The 21,568-nt window shown below is 43.5% G+C and overlaps 1 protein-coding gene across 5 annotated transcripts; it reads right to left on the bottom strand.

Moving 5' to 3' along the window:
* Positions 1-132: 132 nt before the first annotated feature.
* C2H8orf89 (chromosome 2 C8orf89 homolog) lies at positions 133-19,738 on the bottom strand. 5 transcript variants are annotated; one of them, XM_005306799.4, is made up of 8 exons: positions 19,423-19,737; positions 17,565-17,616; positions 10,698-10,858; positions 9,376-9,529; positions 7,480-7,575; positions 3,996-4,106; positions 2,434-2,498; positions 133-437 (listed from the first exon to the last, which is right to left on the bottom strand). In XM_005306799.4, exons 1-8 carry the CDS (start codon positions 19,454-19,456, stop codon positions 286-288), a joined length of 825 nt encoding a protein of 274 aa, XP_005306856.2. In that variant the 5' UTR covers positions 19,457-19,737; the 3' UTR covers positions 133-285. The 5 variants fall into 5 exon arrangements, with proteins under 5 accessions (XP_005306856.2, XP_023958572.2, XP_065441805.1 ...); XM_024102804.3 differs by having other exon boundaries at positions 10,698-10,855; XM_065585733.1 differs by lacking the exon at positions 19,423-19,737 and adding an exon at positions 17,753-17,906.
* Between the last annotated feature and the right edge of the window lie 1,830 nt (positions 19,739-21,568).

Raw genomic sequence — 21,568 nt, 5'->3', positions numbered from 1 at the left:
AGAATAATATTTCAAGTCTACATTATACAAACTGTAATCCATATCTTTCAGACTCAAGTTATTACTTTTTAATGAAAGCACTGCACGCTGCTCTGTATAAATATATAAAATATTTATTAAATATATCACAAGATTTGGTATTTACAGTTTATTTACATTAAACAGGTTTTCAGGTAAATCATTATTTAGCATCATACTGTATTTAAAAGCAAAGTTTTTGTATTTCAGTGGGCAAAACAATCTAAGCTCACAAAATAGTGTACACAAGAGCTTGTTTCTTGCCCATCAGCTTGTCCATGTTTCTTCTTTCTTGCCCCTTTTCAATTTTTTGTTTTTCTCTTGACGTATAGTTTCACACTGAAATGATTTTATTTCAGAGAGTCTCTGTACGTATTCAGGTGGAGCTCCAGCAAAAGGATCTGTGAAATGGTGATGACCTAAGGGGCAGGAAAAACCCACTGATTCTACCATACTAAATCAGGTAGGTCTTAAGTACCTTTAATAAAAAATATGTCTTCAGCAGAGTTACTTGAAAGGTTGGTTTGTGTTTAATGAATCACTAGTCTAACTCTAAAATTTGGCATTCCACTTTCAACTTAAAACCTCAACATGGGGATATAGGATTCTAGAAAACAAGTCTTGACAGTATATGTATTTTTAAATGGTGAACATCTCAACAGTCAAATCCATATTGAAAGGGGCAGTGGACAAGCAAAAGTTGCTAAAAACATGTATGATACTAACATTTTAAACGAATATTTTTGGCAAATTATTAAAAAAACAGATCTCTGTCTGGTTTTCAGTCCCACTATTATTCATTTTCTCCTACTTCTTTTCACATTACTTTTTAGCTCATCTACCTACACATGCAGAAATATTTTTACATAAGGGGCTTTTAATAACAAAGGTATGCATTGTATCTGGAGACATTTTTATTTCAGTATCATTACAAATATTAAACTATTACACAGGATACTGTTGACAGATTAATTTGCTACCTACTAACCCTTCCAAGCAGTATAAATACAATTGTGGTTTGGAACCAAACTAACCTAAAAACAGTACTTGCTAGATCGATATTTCAGCATAACAAAGTTTAAGTGGCTAATATGGTCAAGTGAGTTTAGAAGTAGCACTTTTCAGAGATAGTCTTCTAATGAAAAAGTTACAACACAGATGTTTCATGTACTTGTTGGTAGTTATTTTCCTCCTCAAATGTAGTGACACTGGAGGTCAGTGGGTTCATTTGCGTAATCTTTTCTCTGATCTCATCATACTGTTTAGAGACCAGTATTCTACTCCTGGAGCACAAGATTAGCAACCAGTAACTTCAGTTCTAATCCCAGCTCTGACAGTCACAGCCTCTGTCGCAGTTTCCCCATGTGCAAAATGTGGATAGTGGGAAGATTCTGTGAAGTCTACAGCTACAAAACACTTCATAAAGCCCTCTGAGTGCCAAGTAGCCTCTGTTATAGTAATAATTTTGTGCATTATTTAAATTTCTTCCAATCACAGCCATGAAAAAGTGAAATGTCATTGTCTCACAAATGACCTAAGTATATGTGTTGTCTCACACTACCCTTTCCATACAGACAACTATTCATGAAACTGAACTGAAAAATAGAAATTGAGCCAAAAAATAATAATAATAATAATAATAATAATAATAATAATGAAAAAAAAAATCAACAGAAAAACCAAGAAACATCTATTCATGTGACTCTTCTGTCATCTTAGAACAGGAATAATTCCTAATAGTTGATGACAGTATACTCAAAATAGGTGTTTTACAATTATCCAACCCAGCTTTTCTCATTTTTAACTGCCTGCAAAAGGTGTTATTTCTTCATACACTTCACTGTAAACATTATCCCTTCAATAAATATATGTAATCACTAGAACTTCAAGAAGTTTTATCACAGAGGAAACAGTTTTCAAAAGAACAACAAGGAGTCCGGTGGCACCTTAAAGACTAATAGAGTTATTTGGGCATAAGCTTTTGAGGGCAACCCCCCCACCGAAGTGGGTTTTTTTAATCAACGAAAGCTTATGCCCAAATAAATCTTTTAGTCTTTAAGGTGCCATCGGACTCCTCATTGTTTTTGTGGATACAGACTAATATGGCACAAGACAACTAAAGCATTGACAAGTTAGAGCTTGTCTACAGCAACAGTGAGTTTGTGACAAGCTGGGGATGTAATCCTCTTTCAAAGAGGACTAGATTAAAGCTCATTAACAAATTGTTAATGCATGTCAGCAGAATCCACAAAGTATGTAGCAGGCTAGGGTGGGGTAGATTCACACCTCAGTTGCCACAAACTAACTGTCCATGTAAACAAGCCCTTAGAGTTACCCCTTCTACAACTCCTCAGTTCTAATAGAATCTGACAAGAGCTGAACACTAAAATCATACACGCATTATACATTTCTTACCAAACTTGTATCTGGGTCCCGCTGGAAGTGAACATATGCTGGAAATGTGGTTATTCTTCTTGGATCTATGGATGTCACAGTTAAAAGTCTTGGAATTAATATATCTGAATAAAAAACACCCACTTTATAGAGAACACAAATAAAAAAATGGTTAGATTTATTCACTGTATGTATGTATGGAAAGTCATTAGTGTCTTTCCTAATGATGTTCCCAAAGATCCAAGGGAGTTGAGAAAGACTGTTTTGTTGATGAGAGGTTGAAAGGATTCTTGAATTCTATAATCATTTTATATTTCCATAGCCCTTTCCATCCAACTGCCTAAAAGCACTTTACAAATATTAATTCCTTAATATTGATATGCCTATTATCCTCATGCTGATGGGTAAATTGAGGCACAGAAATTATGCTCTGTGGCATAGGGCAAGTTTATCAGCGGTAGAGCTGGGAACGGAACCCAGATCTGCTATTTCCTAGCCTGGTACTCTATCTATAGACGAGTTAGGGCTTGTTAGGGATTTTGGGTACTTTGATAGTCTCTGCCTCCGAGCCTTTCAAACTACCCACAATCAGCAAAATTTGAAAGGCTCAGAGGCAGAGACTATCAAATCAATTGCTACAACTATAGACAATAAAGAACAGCAAAGAAAAAAACCTCCTAAATCTCATTGAATGGAATGGGAAGGATTTACCACCTATTGCGGCTCTTTTCTGCAGACAGTACTTTTGGGTCAGGAGGTGGTAGGTCAAACCAGTCCATCTCCAAAAGTAACTATAAAGAACATTTTTTGTTAGATATATAAAAATAGATGTTTTCTTTATGCCACCAGGGATTCCCCCTACACCACAGGAGTTTGCAGCTGTTCTCTTAGGACAGCCCTTCATCCCCTTTATACTACCAGAATGGCACAAAGGGATTGAGCAGAAGGCTAGGATATATCCCTTGACATTTAGGGCTAGTGATATGAAACCATCCTAATCTGGTACTTAACTGTACATGTTCCATTCAATTTTAAAGTAGTAACCACATTTGTAGCCTTTTTAACTTTTTCCCATTCTGGAATTTTATTTCACCAGACTATAATGGCCTCTATGTTACTAATTACAATAAGTAAAATGTTGAACACAAAGATGATAGAGCATCCAGTTTTCTGCCCAATGTTTTTCAAACAAGTCACTAGAAAGTAACACAAGTGCATATATACTAACCTTTTTGCCTGAGGAGCACAGAACAGTCTGATCTTTTCCACCAACATCCCTCCTCCCTCTAGCTACCTTTTGTACAGATTCCTTTCCATATATGACTCTCTCCAGTGCTCTGCCATTTCAGGCCTTGGAGGATTTGCTGGTATAGACACACCAATAGAACTATACTGGCAACTCTCCAAGTGGAGATGCAGCTTACACAAGCAAAAAAGTTCTTTTCACAGTAATGCTTAAACCACTGTCCTTCTGTTTCTCTTTTCCCTGATTCCCCCTTTCCTGTAGATATGCCATATCTTGTGTTTCTTTTCATAAGGGAACTGGGGTTACATTTCCCCCACCTCCACTAAAAATTCCTTACCTCAAAGCTCCTATCTCTCCACCTCCATCATGAATGGCTGGCATCTTCAGTGGACTTGGGTTCCAAGAATCTAGTCCTCTCTTCTGCAGATCCACCACAGTTATGTCTCCCCTGCAGAAGGAAGTAGTCGTCTTTCAAAAAGTGACGAAGAAGGGCAGGATTTCTATCTCAATTGGTATTGCAAGAAAGGCTCTGCTGGTAATATTGATTTTCACCAGTTATTTCCCCATCACTCCCAGCCCTAAAATGTTTCCCAAATGGGGGATGCATCCTTTTGTGGGGGCAGGTGAAGAACTAGCCAAACCTCTCAATTATTCTCCAGAATCTTCATTTAAACAAACCAGGCAGTTTTGAGGTATGAACTGTCACATTTATTTCAATGGGTGCTAACTTAGAGCCCAGTGACATAAGCAGGTAAGAAAGGCAAGGAAGTATATTATGAAGATCTATATCATGGGAAGGCCTCTAACAACATACAGTAGAGCTGAAGGGGAGCGCAGCTGATTTTATTTTCCTGAAGGGGGTCTCAACTTCTGAAGGTTTGGGAAACACTGCACTAACCATAAGTAGCCTAAAGACTGAATGTTCCTGGTAAAACTATAGCACATGCTTTAAAAATGTAGGAAGGGAACAGGCGTAAGTATGTGGGAAGCTTAAATAACCTAGAGTTTATCTACAAAAAGAAAAGCCTTGGAATAGCTAGTGTGGAACCAGTGGTGCAAGTAAAATCCATTTCTTACCAGTACGGGGGGGGGCACAAACTAAGGGGGTGGACACATGACCTCCCCATGTGACTCCATGTGACTCCTCCCCACCCTATCCCCAGCCCAGGGCCCCCACGCTCTCCCAGTTCCCTCCCCATGATCCATCCCATGTTACTGGAGCGGGGGTGTTCTGTCCTCCTCCTGCTGCGCCGGAGACTTCAGGAAAGGAGCAGAACATGGAGCCGCTGGTCAGCCCCACGCCAGCAGCTCCTCCAGCCTCCTCTACTGCCTCCAGCCCCCACCCCCGCCCTTCCACAGCCCTGCGTCTCCGTCCTCCGGCTCTATCTGTACAGCAGCAGCCCCGCCAGAGGACAGGGCTGGATGGGCAGGGCTGGGGGTGGTACAGTTGCCGGAGAGCTTCCAGCATTCTGCTCCTTTCCCTGCTGCCCCTCCTAGCGGGGAAAGGAGCAAAAGTCCCAGCCCCAACCCCTGCCCTTCCACGGAGCTGTGTCTCTGTCCTCATACTACAGCAGCAGCCCTGCTGGAGAACAGGGCTGGGGAAGCGGTGCTGGGGGTTCTGCACCTTTCCCCGCTGGGAAAGAAGCAGGGAAAAGAGCAGAATGCCGGCAGCTCCTCCGACAGCTGTACCACCCCCAGCCCCACCCCCCCAGCCCTGTCCTCTGGTGGGGTTGCTGCTATACAGATGGAGCCAGAGGAGAGGCAGTTCCGTGGAAGGGCAGGGGGCGGGGTTGGGGGTGGTACAGCCACACCAGAAGAGGCATGGGGTCACCGGCTCCTCCTGTGTCTTGCTGGTATGCCATACCGGCTATACATATCTTGCTGGTATGGCATACCGGAGCTTACCGGCCTACTTGCACTGCTGTGTGGAACTGACATTGAAAATGGATTAAGTTAAAGCACAAAAAGGCACTCTTAGTGCAGAATAAGTGTGTCCATACAGGGAGCTAGTGCAGAAGAGGCCATTGTACTTTAAATTCATATACTTAATTCATGCTAACTTTCCTGAGAATTCCCTGTCTAGACAAGCCTATAGATTTGGTTTGGAGGAGCATCCAACATGTGGGAAAATGAGTAAATTTTTTTGTTGAGGGGGTGGAACTAGGAAAGAAGGAACTGGCAGTATCTAAGGTACAGGGCTGGCTCTACCATTTTTGCCGCCCCAAGCAAAAAAAAAAAAATGCCGCCTGAACTGCCAAAGCCGCCCCAAGAATGGACGGCATGCCACTCCTTAGCATGTGCCGCCCCAGGCATGTGCTTCCTCCACTGGAGCTGGCCCTGCATCACCCCCTGCAAGGCTGTCTGCAGGGGGCTGGGGGAGGTGGGCCCACATTCCTTCTGTCCTGCTCCCCCTCTTTCCCCCCATAACTGCCTGCCCACCCAAAGACAGGACCCACCCAAATATCCCATGCTGGCTACCCCACTGAATCTCCCTCAGTCATTATCTAAACTTAAAACCGACAGTCACGTCCTATATTTGGTTGACGATTGATTTCACAGTCAAGACAGGATCCCTCACTGGAGTTGTTAGATTAAAGGACAACAACTATCTCCTTCAGTCTATTGATTAAATAAAAGCAATTTTTCCTTGGGTCAGCCTCCTGATATAATCTGATTACCTGCTTATTAATTTAATGATTTGATAAATGATAATCTAAACTATTTAGAGAGAGAAGTTGGATGAAGTAATATCTTTTATTGGACTAACTTCTGTTGGTGAGAGAGACAAGCTTTCAAGCCACACAGAGCTCTTTTCTCTCACCAACAGAAGTTGGTTCAATAAAAGATATTACCTCACCCACCTTGTTTCTCTAATATCCTGAGACTGACACAGCTATAACTACACTAAATATCTAAACTAATGTCACTGTTAACTCATTGATCTACTGATTTAATCTCAATTGTGATCTTAATTGATTATTGTATTGTTTCATTCTTAGTTTACTAAAGTTATAGTAGTTTTTGCCTTATCGATATATTTGTTTAATCTAAATATGTGCTTGCTTATTCTTTTTAGTAAAATCCATAAAAAGTACATAGACCTGGTTCTTTCAAATTGAAACATGGGTCCAGAATCACAAGGAATACGGTAAAATTAGTTATATTATCTGAGAGCCACTTGGCTCTCTTCCTAAATTAAAATGTTTGTCCCTCACAAGCAATATTGCACTATAAACTGAAAGTCTAAGAATTCTGGAATACTGCCAGGGCAGAGAGAATGTACTGCTAGAGCAAAATGATTTTGTTTGGTGTTATGGAAAATAGGACACAAGTTTTACTTATTAGTGTGCATTAATTAATTTGTGCTTGAAAGCTGGAGCAATTAGTCTCCATCACACCCAGAAGAAGCCCCTAATCCAGTATCTCAATCACAGAAATAAGAGGTCGCAAAATTTCATATTGGAGGAATGGAGACAAGGTGGGTGAGGTAATATCTTTTATTGGAGCAACTTCTGTGGGTGAGACAAGCTTTTGAGTTTACACAGAGCTCTTCTTCAGGTCTGTGTAAACTCGAAAGCTTGTCTCTCTCACCAACAGAAGTTGGTCCAATAAAAAATATTACCTCACCCACTTGTCTCTCTAATATCCTGGGACCAACACAGCTACAACAACACTGCATACATATTGAAAAAAGGCAGTTAAAAAGGAGCAACCGTTTAAGAACCATATTACTAAGATCGCTTTGCATATTCAGTAACTTAAAATCTTTCCTTAACTCTTCAGGGAATGGTGATACATAATAATTTAAAATGGAGACTTACCTATTTTTGCAAAACTCGTATCCTAAGTACTGTGATGAGGTCTGTGGAAGTATGTATGAAGTTGGCACACAATTATGCTCATCTTCACTATAAGAACTAAAAACAATTAGAACAAGATTTAAATAGATAACGGAAGTCTGTATTAAAATGATAATCCATTGTATAACATGCTTCACTGAATACCATCCCAGAACAAAGATCATTAACATTGTGAGATGACATGTGTCTGAAATAAGAATCCTTTAAGTAGTATTTTTGATTATAAAATCATAGGAGAATTATGACTAAATTCCAGCTACAGTCTGTTAGGAGAGACAGTCCAACAAAAATTTCAATAATGGGTGAATTTCTGGCAAACTGTTTTAAGGAGTAAGAATGAATGTATGAAAGGCCACTCTTTTTACTGAGTACAGATTATATTACTCTGTAATTAATTATTGTTTGCTTTATCATTATCAAGAACAATGATTCAGAAAAGATTCACTGGCATGAGCAAGTTGTAACAAAAATATGAAGTGCAATACATGCTAATGATAGCAGAATATTACATATACTATATTTCGCTGAAAACAGCATATTTTTAGGGACTTAGTATGTTGAAAACTAAGTGCCACATGCTATTTTTGCCATTGTTTACCCATCATATTTATTTATGTCCAGAAATGACTCCAGACAGCTTATCCGCACATGGCAGCAGTTTGTAAACCATACTGAAGACCACAAGAAAAAAGTCCTAGACAAAACTACTTTGTGGATAGCACTGGTGTAATTACAAGGAGGGGACTTGTCCCCCTCACATCTTTTATATGGGGAGGGACCAAGGGATGGGAGACAGGGGAGGGAGTGAAGAGAAACATATCTGTTGAGAAAAGTTACTCCCCTGTTTATATACGTAAGTTCGGTGGACACCTGTGTGGGAAGCATGGCGTTCCAACTGAAGCAAACAGATATCAATTATTAGATACAAAGAGGAGCACAGACAATAGGTTCTTAGTAAGAACACTGTGAGACAAAGCAAAATGCTGAGAAGGAAGCTTGAAATATCGCAAAATTAACTTCAAGGTAATAATCCTCATAGTTTTTCTTCTACAATGACTATTGAACATCTGGTCACTGCTAACAAGGTAGATATTCTCTGTATCTAAAAGGCACTCCTGATGCCTGTAGGAAGTATGGATTAACTTACTATCTTGACTAACACACAAATTAGTTCTAGAGGGCTAGACCCAAGATATAAGGATAGAATTATTTCAGAAATGTGTCTAGAAAGGTACTTTCTATAAGAACAGTAAGAGATCTACATATTTCCAGATGTGGATCCTCTTTTTCCAATCAAAAGGATTAACTTCTTTTCTGTTGACAAAATCTTCTATTTAGCAGAACGCAGAAGCATCATTGCTCTTCACAGCTACACTTGGAATTTACTAGGAGAACAGCTTTATTTCTTGTGATTCTGGTAAGGTGAAAAAACTGCTGATTGCCCTCTAGCAATGGCTTCAAGTCTGACATTGTGCCATGCTACAGAATTAATACTGACTTTGAGTGTCAGTGAGTTAATAGTATATATGGGATGTGCCTTGGAACCTACTCTGGATTTGGACATAAGACAATCTTTGCTTTATTGCTGCATTGACTCAACAGAAGTACATCCATAGAATTGTTTACACTTTTTACATTATTCTTCTGCATTACTCAAGGCTGATGTGAAAAAATAAACTAGAAGTTTCACTTCCCACTCTCTTCAGCAAATACTCATTTGACAAAGCTATCAAATACCTGGACTCTTTTACAAGTCTTTTCAGGTGCAATATGCCAGGGTGCACTTTGATTCTAAAAAGCTAAAATGTTCTAAAAACAAATACTTTTTATATGAAAACATTGACTATGGACATATACCCAGTTGGAAATGGTTTAGCAGCACCATATGCAAATCCTTTTTTCATCTGCAGAATAGGAGATGGGTTTTCTTGATAGCTCTGGACTCCTTGAGTAAGGTTTGGTATGGCAGCACTCTCCTCGCAGTCTCTCAAGTCAAAGGTTGAAGAGTATTCTGCTCAAAGTAGATAGTCACAGAAGTGTACATAAAATATTAGCATCTGAGCATAATTAGAACACACATTAAGGAGTATAAATGAGATGAGTTTGTTAAGCGCCTTTTACTAAATATGAAATCAGTAGAGATATATCATCGGGAGAAAAAACACATGGGTTGTTTGTTTTTAAAAAGTGAGGCCATTTCACAAAAACCACGTCTCACTCAATGCATGGTCATATGAAACCCTTAGAAATACCAGGAAATGTAAGGTACATTAGTAATTAAAGGCCAAATTTTGCTCCTTCTGAAGTCTGCTTAAGGCTGTGAGTTTGTCACGGAAGTTATGGAAGTCACAGATTCCGTGACATCTGTGACTTTCGCAGCGGCCGGTGGGCCTGGCTCAGGGGCAGCTCAGGCAGATCTGCCAATGGGAGCTGCGGGGGTGGTGCCTGCAGGCAGAGGCAGCGTGCAGAGCTTCCTGGCCACGCCTCCACCTAGCTGCTGAGCGAGAGGGATGTCACTGCTTCCGACAAACCCGCAGGTAAGCGCCATCCAGAGCCCACCTCACCCCGTCCCATGCCCGAATCCCCTGCCCCCTCCCACACCCAAACTCTACTGCTGCTGCGAGGGGGGGGGAGGCACGGAGCCAGGTAGGGAGCCTATCGGCCCCACCAACCCCACCCTCCCAGCACCAGTGGGAGTCCCAGGCCACTACCCGCCCCTCCTCACAGCACCTGGGCCTCCCTCCCCTGGCACCTGCGGGGGCCCTGGGCAGGCTCCCCCCACCCGCAAGTTTTAGTCACAGGTATTTTTAGTAAAAGTCATGGACAGGTTGTGGGCCGTGAATTTTTGTTTACTGCCCATGACCTGTCCGTGACTTTTACCTAAAAATACTAAAAGTAGCCTTATTGATGATTAAATTTCTATTAACTTTAAAAGGAGAAGGATCAGGTCCTTATAAAGAAAAGATACACACAACAGACTGATTATATAGAAGCCTTAATTAAGGAGCTCTTATGGTTGTGAATGCCAAAAATTAAGCTTGGAGAAATGCAGCACTAGAAGTTCTACCCCCTCTCCCACCCCTACCCCCCCCCCCCCCGCACACACATTTGCAGCACTGGAAAGGACAGCTTCTTAGTGAAGTTAACTAGACCATAAAATGACAAGCTGAACCATTTACCTTTTTTTATCCTTTCTGTCTTTAACAATGCGCTCCTCCAGTTACTTTCAAAGGGAAAACATCCCAATGATCTTCCTGAGGCTTTATTATTCAGATATTTGTGGTCAGACACTAGACTTGGCATTTTTTGTTCTTTTGATGCCTGAGATGAAAGCGATCTGCTGTTTCAGATATGAAATGAAAAAGATACCGTGGATGCAAATATGTGTTTAAAGAGTAAGGTGATGGATGTTTTTCAAAAGTTACAAACCGTGTTGTCAACATACATAGACACTTTGAATCAGGACTTCTCAATATGTGGGAAATTACCCATAAGTGGACTGCTGACCTGAACAAAACAAGTCAGTAAAATCCCATGGGCACTAGGACTCAGCAGGAGTGTGAGCAGGAGATGGAAAGAATCACTTATTCTCCATCCAACTCCTGCCTCCATCCTACTCCATTCCCAACCCTTGCTTCAGGTTCTCAGCCATTTCTTCCTCACCACACACCACATTCCGCTCCAGGAGAAGGAAAATATTACTTCAAGCGGGTGTCTAGCTGGCTGCTCCATAGCCTCTTGAAGCCGCAGAACTCCTATTGCTTAGGGCTGTGCATTATGGAAGGCGAAACAGTCTCAGGCAATAAACATCCACAGCCCCTCTTTCCCCAACCTTTTAGCATGTATGCCAACAGCCAATAGCCCCACAAAACTCCAAACCATCTGGCGTTTTTTGCTATCAATCTAATTTCACAATTTTTGTAGCAACAAAGGACTGTGGGATTGGGTGGGTTGCCTTAAACTAATCTGGTTTTGGATCCCTAGTACAAAAAGACTGAGAATCATGGGCTTGAAAAATAATATGAAATGTATTTTATTTATTAAGAGAGAGCTTTAGTAATGTGTACTGAATGCTCAAGAACCAGGGTCAGTTTTTTTTTTAATAGTGAAAAACAACTTTTTCTGGTCACAAATATACAATCCTGCAAATCACTGGCTGCCACTATGTATCAGCATCTATGGTGGTGGTATTGATGTCAGCCACTACAAAACCCCATGGAAAAAGTTACCTGCCCTATTCAAACCAATCAAGAACAGAAGTGGATGGTCATTTGGCCACATCCTCACTCCATCCACCCAAAAATGAGTCAAAGAAAAAGGGGGGGTAGATTTGTGGTCAGAAAACACCCAAAAGCTTTTCTTCCACCCACCAAGATAACAGCAGAGAGCTAATGGAACATCGAGGCTAGTGAATACAAGCTACAATATGAAAATACAGGAGAAGGAGGTTCAGTGGTTAGGATGCTGGTCAGGGACTGAGAAGAGCCAGGTTTTATTCCCTGCTATGCAGAAGTGAAAGTAAGTTAATGGACTTACTGGTACGCAGGGAGGTCAGGGTCCTGGGCAAGGTGGGGGGGCAGCTCTGGGCCCCCAGAAGGGCGGGGCCTTGGGCGAAAGGGACGGGGCTGGGGCCAGACTCCCCTAGCCAGCCCTTCAGCGCTGCTCGGCCTGCGCCGCTCAGGGCTCTGGCGGCGATTTAAAGGGCCTGGGGCTCCAGCCACTGCCGGGAGCCCCGGGCCCTTTTAAATTGCGGGGCCCCAGGACAGCTGCCCCTTTTGCTCCCCCCACATCAGCGGCCCTGCCTGTATGGTAGCTGTGTACCGGCTTTCTTACTAGTATGCCGTACCGGATTGTACCAGCTTACTTTCACCTCAGCTGCTATGTCAGACATTTTGTGTAACTTTTGGCAAGTCAATTAGAGCCTACCAATGAGGCAATAACTCAGACATAAATGATTCTCCTGGACTCAGAACTACACCAGCTCCATCCCACAAGATTTTTCCCACAACTATGCAGAAGATCTAGGTTTAATTCTGTCAGGAGATATGAGTGCTAGAAAGGCAGCAAACTCAGCTCAGAACCTTTGTAACCAACTCTTGTTTCAAACCTGACAAATTCACTACATCAAATACATTGCTTACAAGATATTTGTCCATAAAGGGTAACATGTAAGGTCTCTATTGAAAGCCTGAAACTTCTAGATGCTCAGAATCATGGTGTGATTTGAGAATGTAACCCATACACCACCTAGGTGTGGTGTTCTGTCCCATCTAGTGGCACTGAGATCACTTAAAGAGAGAGAGAGAAAACGAGTCTGCTCTACAGCCTTAGCTAACAACCAATTGGCTTTTAGCTCATGCACTAAGGTCCCCGGTTCGATACTGCCTGCCGACGACTGGGGCCTGTCGGCGTTACATGTACACACAGTATTTAAGGAATAGTGCAACCATATGATGAGCAAGTCCATTATGTCCATACCTGGATTGATCACAGCCTGGTTAGTAATGACCATGCCATCCTTCTCCCACCAGGGTAATAAGTAAATAAAATAAATAAATGCGACAAGTATACACGTAGACGCAACACGTATACTATTGGTGTAACCCCAACAAAGAGGATCCGTGGAAGAGATAACATCACCATAGCCACATGGAATGTAAGGACATTGAGACAAATAAGGAGGTTGAAAGAACTCATGTATGAAATCGAACAATATACCTGGCACTTAGTAGGAATCTCTAAGGTCAGATGGAAGAACTTTGGAGAGATACTAACAGAAAAAGGCCATGTACTCTATTACAGTGGACAAACATGTCAATGGTGTAGGATTTCTTGTGCATAAAGATATCAAGAATTCAGAATTAGGATGCCGCCCAATGTCCACCAGGCTCATTTCCATCCACCTAAAGGCAGTACCATTTAATATCACAGTGGTTCAAGTCTACGCCCCTACAAGAGACTATGATGATGAGAAAATTGAAGATTTTAACAATCAGCTCCAAGACATCATTGATAAGGTACACAAGAAAGATATCCTGATTGTACAAGGAGATTGGAATGCTAAAGTGGGTACTGATGCACAGGCAGATTAGCGAGATTATTGTGGCCCTTTCTGTAATGCGGTAACCAATGAGAGAGGATTGAGACTTTTGGAGTTTGCCAGCTATAACAATCTGGTTCTTGCAAACACATTAGGAGCACATAAAGCATCCAGACAATCAACATGGCATGCACTAATGGTCTACATCACAGCCAGATCGGCTACATCATGGTGCAAAACCGATTTCGTTCTGGGATTAACAGAGCTAAAACAAGGAGCTTCCCCGGTGCTGATATTGGAAGTGATCACGACCTTGTGAAGCTAAATTTTTGGCTGCAGCTAAGGAAAATCGTCAGGCCAAAGTTCACCAAAACCAAGTTTGACTTAGAAAGACTCAGAGACAGAAACATTGCAGAGTCATTCCAAGCAATGATCGGTGGAAAATTTGCCCCACTGCTTGCTCTAGAGGAAGACGTAGAAACAATGACCAATAATTTCAATGCTGTAATGAATGAGGCAGAAATGGACATCCTTGGGAAACATCATAAGAAGAGATCATACAGACTAACACGGCTGCTACTCTGAAACCTATCATAAGAAGAGAGTCCTGTGGCACCTTTAAGACTAACAGATGTATTGGAGCATAAGCTGCGTCTGACGAAGTGGGTATTCACCCGTGATAGCTTATGCTCCAATACATCTGTTAGTCTTAAAGGTGCCACAGGACTCTCTGTTGCTTTTTACAGATCCAGACTAACACGGCTACCCCTCTGATACTTGACATCATAAGAAGACAAAACCATGGGTCACAAATGAAATACTACAAATGTGTGACATTAGAAGAGAACTTAAGAGAGACAAGAACAGCACTGAGGGAGCTGATAAATACAGAGCAATTGGCAGATATTTCAAGAAAGGAATTAAGATGACCAAGGAAATATGGATTGAAAAACAATGCTCTAAAATTGAAGAGTGTATCAATAATAAAATTAGCACATGAGCCTTCCAGGTTGTAAAAGATCTGATGAAGAAAAGATGGACCAAAGCTAACGTAATTCAAGACAAAGAAGGGAACAGCCTTACGGAAGAAAAGGACATCACCAATAGGTGAACAAACTACTGCTTTGATCTATACAACCGCCAGACAAATGGAGATCCTAGTGTCTTAGACAGTCCACGTTCAACAGAGGAGGATGACTTTCCAATACTATGTGAAGAAGTGGAGACAACTGTGAAATCACTCAAGAACGGAAAGGCTACAGGTATTGACAACATCCCAGCTGAACTGATGAAATTCAGAGGAGAAATAGTAATAGATGTACTCACCAAGATCTGCAACAAGATCTGGCAGACTAGTGAGTGGCCCTCCACGTGGACACAGTCACTAATCATCACTCTGCCAAAGAAAGGCAACCTGCAATTGTGTCAAAATTACCGGCCCATAAACTTAATTAGCCATCCTAGCAAAGTGATGCTGAAAGTCATATTGAACAGATTGAAGCCACAAGCAGAATATATCATCGCTGAAGAACAGGCTGGCTTTTGTACTGGAAGAAGTATCACAGAACAGAATTTCAACCTTCGTGTTCTATATGAGAAGTATTTACAACACCAGCAGGACATCTACCACATCTTTGTTGACTTCAAGAAGGCGTTTGACAGAGTATGGCATGAAGCTCTCTGGGCAACCATGAAGTAGTACAATGTTGGTTGTAAGCTTATTCTTACCATTAAACAAATGTATGCCAAGGCCAGCAGTGCAGTTCTTGTCAATGGCACAATAGGAGAGTGGTTTCGCCTTCTTTCGCCCACACTATTCAACGTCTACTTGGAGCGCATAATGACTGATGCCCTAGAAGATCACTTATGCACAGTCAGCATTGGTGGGTGAACAATCTCAAATCTTCAGTTCGCTGATGACACTGATGGCCTGGCAGGCAGCGAAGATGAACTTGCCAACCTTGTGAAATGATTGGATGAAACTTCCGCAAAATATGGCATGGAAATTAGTGCAGAGAAAACCAAGCTAATGACAAACAAACGTGATGGGATCAGCTCACTTATCACTGTCAGTGGACAAGAGCTGGAGATAGTGAAACAGTTCAAGTATTTGGGGGCAATCATCACTGATGAAGGATCCAAGGCAGAAATTCGGGCAAGAACTGCGCAAACAGCAGCAGCAGTGGCAAAGCTAAAGCCAATTTGGAGGGAATAAGAACATCTCCCTGGAATCCAAACTGAAACTGCTGCATCCACTTGGTCATCTCCATTTTTCTGTATGTGTGTGAGACATGGACCCTTACAGCAGAACTTGAACGGAAAATACAGGTAGTAGAGATGCTTTACCATGTTATATCGGGTTGCGTTATATCGAGGTAGCGGTGTACTTGGAAGTAGAACTGACAGTGGTTAGTTGTATTTTACACTGGTTTTCTATGACTCCAATGGGCTGTTCTGATACCAGGAATATTGTAGGGCTGCCTCAACAATATGCCCCTCTGTTGGGAGGGGTGGCCTCGGATGGAGGGATACCAGTATAGGAACCATTACAGTGGTTTTACATCATCCTTTCAGACATTAAACAAACAGATGTAACACTGGTATGTTAATGGAAAATTGTTTAGGTTAATGAAAAGAAAAGCTATTAAAAAACCCATAATGTCAAGAAATTCTTTAAGTTCTTAGTGATGTGGAACAGAATCGCCCACTGGAATGCAAACAGATATTATTAAGGCAGTTCAGTTTCTGAAAGCAATCTCACCAGCCTTGAAATGAGCACGTTCTGGAATGAACTATGTCATGCCATCTTTACTTGTGGTTGGAATTTTAAGTCAGAAGTGTCAGAAATAGTGATTTTCTAATCACCTTACTAGATCTCCAAAAAAATTGCCTAGAGGGTGAGGCAACAACATACATGAGGATTTTCTTGTATGTTTTAATAAACATTGTGTTCTTCCAATTATGTATTTTTTCAGGATAACCCTGGAAGGAATTTATTTTATAGATTCTATTTCCATAAGGCAGAACAGCATCATTCAAATTAGATTTTGTTGTCAGTGATTCAAGAGCACAGTGGTTTAGTGTGTGTGTGTGTGTGTGTGTATAATAACAAACAAAATGCCACGTTTAAAGGGAAAAAATCCACAAACTCATTTTGAACTTCAGAATTTTTCACAAAATATAAGGAACTTCAATTAGATGATTTTTGCATAGTCTTCAATGATTACAAAAAAGGTTTTTGCTCTGTATAGTCATGACCAAAAATTGTGATAGGGATGCAGTTCTCCCCAAGGTTATACACAGAGGAAAATAATTCACTACCATATTTAAATGTCAACAGAAAAATACATTTTTTCTGTGACCTAATACTTTTGGTGGATTGTAACTCGTAGGAATAATAGTTAATTGAATACCCATTTGTTTTGCAATATTGAAGCAAAAAAACCAACATAATCTTTGGGCTGCAGAGCCATCAAAAATCAAGAAGGTACCACCTATCTCTATAAAAGATCCTAAATGTTTAGGATTACATGACTACATTTTTAGAACAGCAAATTGTAGGAGAAGACACATACCATACCTCACATTCATGAAAAGAATGAGAACCAGACAGTATAGCACTGTATTCTACTTAGCTAAAGTCCAAATATGGCATAAATGATGTACACAATTCTCCTTTCTACCCATGAAAGGAGAACCGTATATGACAACTGAATATTCATACAATCTCTCTCTTCTTCAGGATAAAAGATGGCCTCACATGTTGAACTTATAAATGTTATGTAACACAAGCAATAGCTTGATACGTTCAGAAAAAGACAATTTCTACCTTTCGTGAACCAATCTCCCCATATTCTCCTTAACCTATTCTGGTATCAAAGCATAGTTAGAGTAGGCTATTGGTAAATCCAATTACAAAGAAAGTTATCCCTACTTTTTAAAAAATACTTATTTTGTGACAGAATACTGCACGCATTTATGTCACATGCCATATTAACAAACTTACCATTCAGAGAGGAATGATGACTCTGGGTATTTAATGTCTTTTACATATGATTCTGCAACACAAAAAGTGATAAAACTATATTTAAAATCAAGAAAACCAAGTTCCTATGTATAATACCAAAAGAAAATGGTAAACAAACTCTAATTACCATTTACAGCAAAATTCTCAAACAATTTTTTTTTAATTACCTTGCCACCAATTTCCTCTACCACAGCCTTTAATATAAATGAATTGATAGGATTTGTTTCCTTGGAGTTAGTATTAGCCCTAATGTCTGGCCAAATTCCAACTTCCTATCCAATTCTCTGAATTTTCAACTGGATTGGGTACTTTTTACTTCCTGTTCTAAATTGTGTAGAGTGCTATACACTGCTGAACAGGTGTCATGTTTCACCACTGAGCTGTTTGTATTTTAGCTGTGATTGGTGTGATTCTTATGTGCAGTTTGTAAAGCAATTTGGGATCCTTCACGATGAAAGGTTCTATATAAATGTATAAATTGCATGTGTGTAAGGCACTTTATAATTAAATCTCACTATTTTTAAGCAGAACTCCCCAAAAGTCAATAGCAGGAAATGGCCTGATTTTATTGAAAGTATGTCTTTTTTAAAGACCTTTTCAGTCTGGGTATATTTTAAAAATAAATAAGATTTATAAAACAGATTTATGTTTCCAGATTTCAATAACTCATAACTGCATACCACTTTTGTTAGTTATCAAATTTCTGTGTTTAAATAAGTGTCTTTTTCACAACCCCATTTTCTTCTGCTTAATGTTCTGGTACACACATAAGTTCTGCCATCCTAATCACTGCCCTGGTAATAAATTGATACTGGAGTCCCTGCTAATCTCCCTTTTTTTATGAGTAGAGTTTATATTTTTCCTAAAGAAAATGTAAATTCTGTGCTTAAAATATTTGATGACACTATCCTTTACATTAGTAATAACGGTGCATCAGAACACAGGCCATTATTATTTAACATTTATGTTGCAGTATCTTAGTTTTCTAAAGTGCGTGTATACGTACTAGTATCTTACTTTACTAACAGGAAACAACCTATTAGAAATTCTGGGAGCACTCTGGAACTGAGAACATCATTTCCGTGATGCAGCTAAACTAACTGGAAAGTCAAAGTCCCAAGGTTCTGTCTGTTGAATATTCTCAGAGCCTCACGAACTGTGTGATGCAATGTTGTTTGCAGGTAATTATTTATGCCTTTGAAATGAAGATGTTCTTCTATTTCCTCCCCTTTTTGTTTCCCATCTTCCTTGAATTTTCATTATAATGAGCAAGATATTTTGAAATCTTATAAAAATCACTCAAACATTACCTCTTATATTGAAAGGTCAGGGTCTATAAAGTACTGTATTTTAGTGCTACATTTTATTTTTGGTGTCTTTCATAAAAAATGTTTACAGCATTTTGCAGTCATGAGCTGTGCAAACACAGAAGTGGCGTGTGGTTTATAATACCATACAAGTAATATCGGTACATATGACCAGGCAGAGCTGGATGAAGAACCAGGCTTCGGGGAGAAGAGGGAGGGGTAAAACAGAAGGATCAGAAAATAGAATGTGACTGATTTGTTAGAGAGCTGCTTGAGAGGGTCAAGTCAGTTTCGTCAAGCGTGAGCGTTTCCGAATCAAAAGCCTTTCAGGGCGGAGGTTTCCCCGCACGCTTGGAAGTCTCTGCCCTAGAACTGGGCGTGGCGTTGTGCTGATGGGGCTACTGAACGCGTTACGCCGAGAGCCCCGGTCGCTCTCCGCCTCACAACCTTCCTTCCTACCCCCGGTCCCAGCCCACCGCCAGTCTCCCCCTGAGGCCCTGCTGCCCCTTCCCCCGCTATCACACACGTACCCCGGTGCCCCCAGCGGGGCTGGTTCCTGCTCATGGTGCCGCTAGCTTCGGGGCTCAGCTCCCGGGCGGCTGCGGCGGGAGGGGGCTGGGAGGTGCCCGGCGGCTGCAGCAGGAGAAAGAGGAGCCCTGGCGGCAGCGGGATGCGGCCCCGGGCAGCAGCATCCCCGCCCCGCTACAGAGTCACCAAGCGGCACCCGCGGCACCAGCCTAGAAGCCCCCCCACGCTGTGAGCCCGGAGCCTGGGAGAGCGGCCCGGCCGGTTACCCGGCAACAGGGGGGAGCCCCGCGGGCAGGGCGGGGCCTCGGTGGGTGCGGCTGCCGCGGGGCCAAGGGCAGGGGGCGTGGCCCTGTGGAGAGCAGGGAGGGGCCAGTGGTGGGGGGTTTCGGGGGATTGAGGGCGGGAGCAGAGTGCTGAGGTGAGGGGAGTGATGGGGGTGAAAGTTGGTGACTGCGGGTGGGGAGGTGAAGAAGGTGGCTGCGGTGGAGGGAAAGAAGGTGGCTGGGGGGGTGGCTGAGACGGGGTTGGGTGGGGGGGAAGAAGGTGGCTGGGGGGTGGCTGAGACGGGGGTGGGGGAGAAGAAAGTGGGGGAGACGGGGAGACAGGGTTGGGTGGAGGGGAAGAAGGTGGCTGGGGGGTGGCTGAGACGGGTTGGGTGGGGGGGGGAAAGGTGGCTGAGACGGGGGTGGGTGGAGGGGAAGAAGGTGGCTGGGGGGTGGCTGAGACAGGGTTGGGTGGTGGGAAAGGTGGCTGGGGGGGTGGCTGAGACGGGGTTGGCTGGGGGAGGAAAGGTGGCTGGAGGGGTGGCTGAGACGGGGTTGGCTGGGGGAGGAAAGGTGGCTGGGGGGTGGCTGAGATGGGGTTGGGGGGGTGGCTGAGACGGGGGTGGGGGGGGAAAGGTGGCTGAGACGGGGGTGGGGGGGGGAAAGGTGGCTGGGGGTGGTGGCTGAGACGGGGTGGGGTGGGGGGGGAAAGGTGGCTGGGGGTGGTGGCTGAGACGGGGTTGGGTGGGGGGGAAAGGTGGCTGCGGGGTGGCTGAGACGGGGTTGGGTGGGGGGGAAAGGTGGCTGCGGGGTGGCTGACACAGGATTGGGTGGGGGGGAAAGGTGGCTGCAGGGTGGCTGACACAGGATTGGGTGGGGGGGGAAGAAGGTGGCTGGGGGGTGGCTGAGACGGGGTTGGGTGGGGGGGGAAAGGTGGCTGGGGGTGGCTGAGACGGGGTGGGGGAGAAGAAAGTGGCTGGGGGGTGGCTGAGACAGGGTTGGGTGGAGGGGAAGAAGGTGGCTGAGATGGGTTGGGTGGGGGGGGAAAGGTGGCTGAGACGGGGGTGGGTGGCTGAGACGGGGTTGGGTGGAGGGGAAGAAGGTGGCTGGAGGGGTGGCTGAGACGGGGTTGGGTGGGGGAGGAAAGGTGGCTGGGGGGGGTGGCTGAGACGGGGTGGGGTGGGGGGAAGAAAGTGGCTGGGGGGGTGGCTGAGACGGGGTTGGGTGGGGGGGAAAGGTGGCTGGGGGGTGGCTGAGACGGGGTGGGGGAGAAGAAAGTGGCTGGGGGTGGCTGAGACAGGGTTGGGTGGAGGGGAAGAAGGTGGCTGAGATGGGTTGGGTGGGGGGGGAAGGTGGCTGAGACGGGGGTGGGTGGCTGAGATGGCGTTGGGTGGAGGGGAAGAAGGTGGCTGGGGGGGTGGCTGAGACGGGGGTGGGGGGGAAAGGTGGCTGGGGGGTGGCTGAGACAGGGTTGGGTGGGGGGGGAGGTGGCTGGGGGGGTGGCTGAGACGGGGTTGGGTGGGGGGGAAAGGTGGCTGGGGGGTGGCTGAGATGGGGTTGGGTGGGGGGGAAAGGTGGCTGTGGGGTGGCTGACCCGGGATTGGGTGGGGGGGGAAAGGTGGCTGGGGGGGGGGGTGGCTGAGACAGGGTTGGGTGGGGGGGGGGGAGAAGGTGGCTGAGGCAGGTAGATCAGTGGGTGGGGGAGGTTGAGGCAGATGGAGGATTGAGTTGGACCCAAATTGAGGTTGGGGAACAAAATTGTCTGGGGCATCATGGCAGGTGCCTATAGGGAGAGCTGCATACCCACTCTGGGGAGTGTGGGATGCATCAAGTCAGTGTGAGCAGCAGCTCTCCCTGTGCCCCATCGCTATGAGCACATGCTATG

Source organism: Chrysemys picta, chromosome 2 (genome assembly GCF_011386835.1).
Source record: "Chrysemys picta bellii isolate R12L10 chromosome 2, ASM1138683v2, whole genome shotgun sequence".
Taxonomy (NCBI): Eukaryota; Metazoa; Chordata; order Testudines; family Emydidae; genus Chrysemys; species Chrysemys picta.
Note: the sequence above shows the minus strand (reverse complement) of the source record. Positions and strands in the feature narration are given on the sequence as shown.